At 51.2% G+C, this 9,128-nt stretch overlaps 1 protein-coding gene across 1 annotated transcript in view; it reads left to right on the top strand.

Moving 5' to 3' along the window:
• Positions 1-2,235: 2,235 nt before the first annotated feature.
• CDH3 (cadherin 3) overlaps positions 2,236-9,128 on the top strand; it is a 43,942-nt gene continuing 37,049 nt past the window's right edge. The window contains exons 1-2 of the mRNA XM_006091145.3: positions 2,236-2,377; positions 2,596-2,710. Coding sequence (XP_006091207.1) covers positions 2,318-2,377; positions 2,596-2,710 — 175 coding nt within the window. The 5' untranslated portion in view covers positions 2,236-2,317. The remainder of the gene's footprint in view (positions 2,378-2,595; positions 2,711-9,128) is intronic.

Here is a 9,128-nt window from a genome sequence, read left to right on the forward strand (position 1 = left end):
TTCTTATTCTTCTACACAGCACATGTTATCTAACATTATATATATTTACTTAATTATTTTCCTCGATGCCCCACACTCTTGGATGGAAGGTCCAAGGGTGCAGGGTTGTTTGTTTAGTTCACTATTGTATTCTTAGTGATTGGCACAAAGCAAGCAATTGTTTAATGAATGAATGAATGAACGAACGATAGACAAGGGAGCTATGGAGAAGACCGCAGTGTGGTCCAAGCTGCGGGCGGAAGAGCTGACTCTCAATTTCTCCTCTCCCGCCTCCGCCCGGAATGCTGAGCGCCCGAGAAGGAGGCGGAAATGAGTGCGCCCAACAACCCTCCAGCCGGGTGTTTACTTAATTAGGACCTGTATCCCCGGGCTCGTTTGTGTTTAACTGTCCGCCTAATGGCTTCATCTGGCTCCTGGCTGGGGAAGGGGAACCTGTGAGGCGAGGGTAGGCGGGGCCCTAGGGTACATTCTGGGACCTGCCCCGCCCAGTGGTTCTCCTGCCCCCCCCCGCCCCCCCCCCGCCCCATCCGGCGCGGGTATCTACCTCTTCTCCCGCCTGGAAAGCGACCCCTGCGGGAGAGCGAGGGGAGGGAGGTGCAGAGTTCAGCGAGCCTCCAGTTTATATTGAGTTTTATCTACCCCTGGTCCCCAACTCCACCCGAGGGACCATGGGCCAGAAAACTCGGCGCTCCGGTGATATCGGAGGCCAATTGCTCGCAGAACCGTGAGCCGTGAAATTGAAGGATTACAGCGTTTCTCATTCTCTTAGTTGGGGGAATGTAAGGGTGCTACAGAGGAGAGAAAGGGCTCGAGAGGCGGAGGAGGAGGACGAATGAGCCGGATGTTGAAGCAATACCAGGAAACATTTGGGCACTTGCTCGGTGCCAGGTACTGAGTTTAGCGTTTTAAAGGTGCTGATTTAATCCTCGTCGGTATGCATTAGCTCACTTAATCTCCTAGGACGGTGGATGGTAGATGTTGTAATAGCCCCATCTGACGTTTGCAGAACTGTGGCTCAGAAGGGGCAATTCACTTGCTTGAGGCCACAGCGCTTATAGTAAGTGGTGCAACGCATGCGGGAAGGCGGGCGGTGCGCCCCAGAGCCAATGCTCAGGTAGAGAAAGGACTGCCAGGATCGCAACGCAATCCGTCCTCCTTTTAGCCTGCTGCAGGCCTGATGGTGGGAAGGACTAGACCACCACCTCAGCCCTGGGGGAGGGAGGGCAAAGACTCGAATCTCCTCCCGAAACCCCTAAGTCTGAGCTGGAGAGGAGGAAGAAAAGGGAGAGACTTCAGGGAACCAGAGGGTGGGGAGAGGGCGTGTAGGGCGCAGCGATTCTCGGCACAGTTTCTGTGTCCAGGGCCCTCTGTGAGCCGAGAAGAGAAAAGCACTCAGGTCCGCGCACGTCTCCCAGAGCTGTGTTCAAGGAGGGCTCGCAGCAAGCCTGCTTTAGGCAGCAAGCAGTTTTTGCTTAGGTTATATTCAGTATTAAAGACCAATAAAAAGAGCCGCATTTTAAAAAATGCCTTTATTTAAGTTGAGAAGGTGTTATGTTTTATGGGAGTGGAGGGTGTTGCTGGAGACGATGAGGCTAATAACCACCCCTTTACCTTGTGCCCTTTGACGCCACCGTGACTTCCGAACGCTGGGAACATCTCTCCCAGGCTCCAGTGGTTCTGCTGTGCAATGGGTTTTCTGCAGATTTTGTAACGCGGTTCCTCGCCACTCACTGCGTTTTAAACCCTCCGAGTGGGCTGGCGTGGGAGGTGGAGAAAGAGGCAGAAAGAGGCAGGGGCAGACCCGGCTGTGGGGCGGACACACCCGCCTCCATCAAAGCTTTGGGTCACAGCGCCTTGGTGGGGGGAGGGGGGCATGAATGGGGCGCCTCTGTTTCGGGTCAGGTTCGAATGCCTCTCCACTTTTTTCAGCGATAGCCGCAAGACCCAGAAACATTTTTCTTTGCTTGCTGGGGAGGCTGAAGAGTGGGGTGGATTTTTTGTTCTGCTTTTTCCCCCTCGAACCCAGAACCTGTGAGACAGCTGAGTCCCTGCCGGGAGCAGCTCCAGAAAAGCCGAGAGAACGCCGGAGGGAGGCCAGGGGGGGTTTCAAGGGGCTTCGAAGGTGCCAGGACCGCGCCAGCCACCGCCCCACCTGCGAGGGAGGCGGGACCTCGCGGCGCCGGGCCAATCAGCACTCACCGGCTCTCACCTGGCCTCCTTCCGCTGCTCCCGAGACTACGGAGCTCAAAGCGGCGCGGAGAGCTTAGCGGAGCGGCAGCACGCTGTCGGGGCAGCGTCCTCACCTCTCTCTCCAGCAATGGGGCTCCCTAGTGGGTCTCTCGCGTCCCTCCTCTTCCACCTCTTCCTCCTACTTCAGGTACCCAATTGCCTCGCCCTTGCCCCGCCAGACTCTCCCCGGAGGGCGGGCGGGTCCGCATGCGGTGGCCTTCGGGGATGGCGTCGGGGATGGCGTCGGGGTGGCTGGGCTCCTGGAAGCCCCGAAGCCCCGTTAGTAATCCGGAGATGGGTGTGCGGGGCCGGGCACGCCTGTGACCCACCCGACCTTCCTCTTTCCCCGCTCTTCCCTTGGCGTAGGTTTGCTGGCTGCCGTGCGCGGCCTCCGAGCCGTGCCGGGCGGACCCCGGGGGTGCTGAAGTGACCTTGGAGGCGGGAGGAGCGGAGCTGGAGCCGGGCCAGGCTCCGGGGAGAGGTAAGATCCTCCAGGAGCCCGCCCCGAGCATCTACGGGGCGAGTGGAAACCGCACGTGGTCCGCTCCGGTGTGGCCCGCGCGAGGGGTGTCCAGACTGGGGCGGGGGACTTCTGGCGCCGCCTCAGGTAGGGGGAGGCGCAGAAAGCATCTTGGGGCCGGGGTGTAGGTGGCGGTTGACGGGAAGACCGGAGAGCGTAGCGCCCTCTGAGGTCCAGGTCCTCCTTGCCCCGCTGCGGCTGCTAACCAGGCGGCTGAGCTCCTCACCCAGCGGTCTGTGGGAGGCTCCCCCGCTGGCCCCAGCGGGAGGAATGTGCCGTCCGCATTCTTCCCCCAGCCCCCGCGCAGGTGTGGGGATGAACCGTGCCCGGGGCAGCCCCCTTCGCCCCTCTCGGGCCCCTTTGTGTACGGTGCTTTGTGTCTCCGACAGACAGACCGGGTCTGTTTCTCTTCTTCGCGCTCTCCTCCCCCGCCCCCCTTCTTCCCCGGCAGCTGGAATGCACTCTTAACCCTGCCCTTCCCGGAGGCCTGCGCCCCCTGCTGCCTGCCTGGAAACGGGGGGCTGGGCACACCTGGGGCTTGGGCCATCACGAAACGGGGACACTCCCGCACCTCCAGTGCCTTGGGACTGGAATGGAAGGGCACTTGGGGAGTGGGGGGGGTCCCAAGCTTGAAAGCCCTGAGCTGAGGGGGCCGGTGGATGGGAGATAAAGCACATTTTTGACCTCCCAATTACTTGTGTTACCCCCTTTAGTTCAAAAACTTGAGAGTGGGGGTGGGGATCACTTTGTGCGGAGGACCAGTGTGTTCTGAGACCCAGGCAGCTGCAGGCTCAAGGGGGTCTCCTTCCCTCCACGCGGAGGAGGGGGTTGTGGCTTCTCCGCTGGACCAAACCCAAGTTCTTAAACAGAGGTGTAACTCAGGATCCTCGAATGCGGTTCCGGAGGACTGTTAACCTGTAGCATTGTTTAAGAACTGCTGCATGCATTTTTCTTGGGAGGGGATCTATAGTTTACTTGGTTTTCAAAACCATTAAACGCTGCCACCTAGCATTTTTCTCAGCCCCCATCAGCATACCCCTCACCCCACAGCTCTAACGTGGGGGTGCCTGTGCTTAGGGGACAGAATGGCTCTCTTTTGTTTCTGCAAAAGAGGATTGGAGGCCTTGAGCCTGTGGAAGCCTTTCCTCCACCCTCTTTTCCAAAATAACTGCGGATTGACAAAAACAATTAACACTCAGGCAAGGCCAGGCTCCTTAAACTCTTGGCTGTAGGGAGCAGAGGAGCGGCATTAAGAGGCCATGCCTCATAAACTTTAAATTCTTGTGCAGGGGTTTATTACTGACTAGCTAACAAGCTGCAGCTCAGGCAACCTGTAAAAATGTTAACTTGGGCCGGGCCCCAAATCCAATTCGGGCTCCCCGAGGAAGCCTTATTGCTAACCTGAGCGCTGGCCAAATCTGTACCCCTCCCCCTCATTGTCAAGTCCTTTGACTAAGTTCTGGGAGAGCAAGCTGTGGCTTTGAGTGCCGTCTGCCTTATCTTTCTTACTGAAGCAAGAAATAGCAGATTAGCTGTCACTTCACTAAAGCTTGAGGTTGTTGGGGGGAAGCGGTGATCTGGTTTTCGATTTCATGGTCTGCTTGGTGAGTGTTTCCTGGTGACATCAGGCATTTTAAACCTTTTGAGAAAATTCCGCTTTCTCGGATGTGTGGTTTATGATTGTGAAAAGGGTGGGTTCCTGCCAGGAGCGCACCTGGGATATAAAACAAAGGGGGGGAGGGATTCATACCCTTGGCTAACTTTGCGCCTCCCTGCAACACGACCAGTTCTTAGAGCAGTCTTCCCGTGAGATAGGCTGCCACTTTATTTAAAGTAAAAATAAGTGTCTGGGCCCAATGGGTCCCCTTCAATTAGGATGCCCCAGCAAAAAATATTGGTATTTCTCCCCTTAGTCGTCAGCTGCTGGCACCTTTCTACCTCCCTACCCCTACCCCAGCTCCCCATCCTCAGTACACAGGATAGATCCAGCCCAGCTGAAAGGGTTATCCTGAGGGGACATACACACTCTCAAGTCTGGCCAAGCAGACAACAGTTTCCATATTGCCAAGGAACAACTGCCCTTGTTCTCCCCTGGGTTATGAATATCACAGGTGTCTATGAAGTTGAGCTCAAAGAAATTATCTGATATAATTAATACCTTGTTTGTATGTGCACTTTCCTCTTCAAAGCATTTCCACAACCCTGAGCTTGCTTAATCCTCCTGACGTTCTCTTGAAGCTGGTAAGGTAAATATTAAACTACTTCAGCTCCCAAGCTGAGTTGGGACTTCAGAAAGCCTTAGCCCAGCCCTTCTGGAGGTTTTAAAAGGTGGAGAAATGGAGGAACAGCTTAATGAATTTAATTTGCTTGGTTAAGTAGCTCGCAAGCTTCCTTGAGCATCACAGACATGACTTTTACCTGTAGGGTTATGCCCAGGACCTGTTAAGTAGGATGCCCAGTGGGTATTTGCATGAATCATGACACTCTTATGAAGGGTCTGCCCATTTTACAGGTGAAACCTGAGTATTTATGGCTTCACTAACATCATCACTGCAGTAACCAGCTGGGACTTGAATGGCAGTTTCTGACTCCCAAGTCCCCTGGCATTTTTTTTTTTTTTTACTGCCAGAAAGTGGGAGGTGGATGAAATGGAGATCGAGCAGGAATGTTCTCTACCCCAGCCCCACAGTGTGGGGTCTGCTTTCCTTCAAGTGTGGTCTGCAAGCAAAGACAAAGGAGAGGTGGGAAGAAGGACTTGCATATTAGTGCAGTGATTAAAAGTGAGTGACCTTAAGCGGTCTATACATCCTTAATGGTGAACAATTGAGAGGCAGCTTATAGTACAAGAAATTCAGTACTTCATGTGGTCCCTCAGCGGGTTCAGCTCCCCCTTACTCAGCATTTGGGTAATTTCAAAGTTCGTAATAAATCTGACTGAACATGAGTTAACTTCAAGATGGTTTTGCTTATTTCAACTTGTGTAAAAATTGCCTTTTGTTTCAGAGCCCCCATTCTGGGCTGTGCCCTCTATTTGATGATTATTTGGCCTCTAGTTACATTTTATTCTTTCAGTAAACATATATTTAGCATCTGCATGTATCAGACACTGTTCTAGAACTGCAGCGATATAGCAATGAACAAAACGAAGTCCCTGCCTTCTGGGAACTTACAGTCTAAAGTTAGTTATTTTTGTGCTTGTGACTGACTGCCTTGCAGAGCAGGTGACGGTATTTCCCCTTTAGTGTAGGATGGGGATAAGGAACTTGACATGAGGTCACTGGGGCAGTCAGCAGTACGGCCAGGATCAAAACCCAGAGGGATTCTGCAGTGCCTGAAAAATCTGCCTCTGATGAATGAGTATTTGGGAGAATTGAGGCTTCTAGCTGGCTCAGCAGCAGAGTAGGGTTGGTTACCAAAGCCTGTTGCACATCGCTGTTAGCTTGTGCCTGGGGAGCAGGTCTCAAATCTCTAGACTCCCTTCCCACCTCCTCACAAGGCACTGTTCCTAGGTTACCCAGTGCAGGGCGCCCACAACTCTGCTGTGTGAGAAAGGCATGGCTTATGATGAGCAATGAGTTTCTAGGGCTAGAAACTAGCTCTGCAAAGCATTTGGAGAGTGATGGAAAAGGAGGGAGAGAAGGGCTTCCCCTGCCCAAATCAGTTGAGACTTGGGTTCTGAGACTGAAATGTCTCTATTCCAGCGGTTCTCAACCTGTGGGTCGTGACCCCTTTGGGGATTGAACGACCCTTTCATAGGGGTTGCCTAAGACCATCAGAAAACACATATATAATTACATATTGTTTTTGTGATTAATCACTATGCTTTATGTTCAATTTGTAACAATGAAAATACATCCTGCATATCAGATATTTACATTACGATTCATAACAGTAGCAAAATTACAGTTATGAAGTAGCAATGAAAATAATTTTATGGTTGGGGGTCACCACAACATGAGGAACTGTATTAAAGGGTCGCGACATTAGGAAGGTTGAGAACCACTGCACTATTCAGAGAACCACTGTTATTGAAGAATAACATGTGGAGGAAAGTGCTTAATGAACTTCACTGAAAACACCCATGTACCTAGCACCCAGCTCAAGAAACAGCATTACAAGCACCTCAGATACCCCTTTCTTTCCAGTCTCTCTCTACCTGCCTCCCAAGAAAGCCACTATCCTGATTCTAATAAGATAATTTAATTTGCGTGTATTTGGACTTTATGTAGAAGAACCATAGAGAATATCCTCTTGGATCCGGCTTCTTGACTGCGTATGTGAAATTCTTGCATAGTCTGGATGTGGCTGTAGTTGATTCTCTTGTGGCTGAAATATTCAGTATAGCATTTGGGAATTGAGTATTTGAGCAGCAGACTCCTCGTATGACAAAGGTGATCATATAGTAGTCATTACGTGACTGTCCACAGTTCTGTTGAGCAGCGATTGAGGAGTTTCCCCCTTTTTTGGCTATAATAACTGGTGCTACTGTGAATACTATTGTTCAAGACTTTTGGTGAAACCATAAACAGGATCTGTTAGCTACATACCTGGGAGCATAATTGCTGGGTTAACTGAGACTCACAGTACTGTGACCGTGTCCTGAGAAGTCAGCTTTTCTCTGTCTTGAAGTAGCTGAGTCTCTTCTGGATTCAGCCACCTGCCCTCCCCCAACAGTCTCCTTGCCAGACCCATCCTGTGTTGCTTCTTATCTGGCCTTATGCTAAGAGACAAGTCATTATTATGTACTTGGTAGCTTCCTTTATCTTGGGGGAGAAATCTTTATCTTTTTTTTTTTTTGCCCTTAAGCTAATGCGTGTATTTTCCCCCAAAGTAGAAAGGAAATCTCAAAAGGACCCTGAATTCCTTAGGTGAGGTCTTTTTCCTGGGTGAAGATTGTTATCCTGGCCAGTGTGTGGGTGGGCAGCAGACTCCTCCTATGACAAATGTGGTCAAGTCCAGCTCTTCCCTCAATACACAGGCAGTGAAGTATCTGAGATCAAAAGCCAAGTTGAGTGGTCATTCAGCCAACAAATGTCTGAACACCCACAGGGTCCTACATGTTCATAAGTAAGCAAGACCCACAGCTCCTTAACCTCAGTGGGCTCCTCTGATTAGAGGAGGAAGCAGTCACCAGGCAATTTTATCTATTTTTTGTTAATCCTCACCCAAGGATATTTTTCCATTGATTTTTAGAGAGAGTAGAAGTGGGAAAGAGAGCAAGAAACATCAGAGTGTGAGAGAGACATCGATTGGTTGCCTTCCACACACCAGGGGATCGGACCTGCAACCCAGGTACATGCTCTTGACCGGAATCGAACCCCGCGTTGTTTAGGCCAACTCTGTAACCAGTGAGCACACTGGCCAGGGCAGTCACCAGGCGGTTTTAATAGTGAATCCTTTGTTCAGCAAATACTTATTGAGTATCTACTAAGTTCCAGGTACTGTTTTAGGTGCCGGGGATACATTGGTGAACAAAACATGAAAAAACTCAGACTTCATGAGCTACTTATCTGTCAGTGGAGGGAGACAGACAAATTAAGTTATTTTCATGAATGTGTGTGTGCGTGTGTGTGTGTGTGTGTGTGTGTGTGTGTGTGTATTATTTATATACATATATGACCGAGTGGGAGGTGGGAGAGAAAAAATTCAGTCACATAGGAATGGCTGCTGACATGTTCTTGGGGGAACCTGGAGGAAGTGGTGGCCAAGCTGGAGTCTGAGGAAGACTTAATGCAAGAGAGTTGGGGCATGAGAGGGAGTGAGTGTTCCTGGCAGGGGAACAGCATATGGGTTCTAGGAACTTAAATACGTGTCCCTGGCTGGTCCATGGAGTGTAAGGTGGGGAGAGGCAAAAGAAGTAGGCAGGGTCCAGTCCAGCTTGGAATTGGTATCCCCTCAGAACAGAGGTTGCAAGGTGTTCTGGAAAGGCAGGACAGGGGGCTGAAGTCCCAGTTGTGCCCCCATGGAGGCCAGAGGCTCTGAAGTCTCTTGAGCCAAGACACCGGGCCCCACCGCCTGCATCCCTTCTTAACCCCCCTTTTCCCAGACCTGAGGGCAAGGATGTTGTCAGCCTCAGTTGAATTTTCCCCCTCATTTCATTTAGTTACTGGGCATTGCCAACCCAGGCAGCCGGGCTGATGAGGAAGGATTTTCAAACAAAACGAAATAAAAACACAACCTAAGTACCATTTGCCAAGAGCTAACTGAGTTCCAGAAACTACACTGTGTACTTTATGTAATAAGCCCCTTAAATCCTCCTGGAAGCCCCGTGAGCGGGGTGGAATTGGCCCCATTAACTGGATAGGAACCTAGGCTTTTAACTTTGTAGCTTATCCAAGGTCACCCAGGTAGTAAATTGTGGAGTTAGGGTTTGAACCCA

The sequence above is a fragment of the Myotis lucifugus genome, unplaced genomic scaffold, assembly GCF_000147115.1.
Source record: "Myotis lucifugus unplaced genomic scaffold, Myoluc2.0 scaffold_88, whole genome shotgun sequence".
Lineage (NCBI taxonomy): Eukaryota > Metazoa > Chordata > Mammalia > Chiroptera > Vespertilionidae > Myotis > Myotis lucifugus.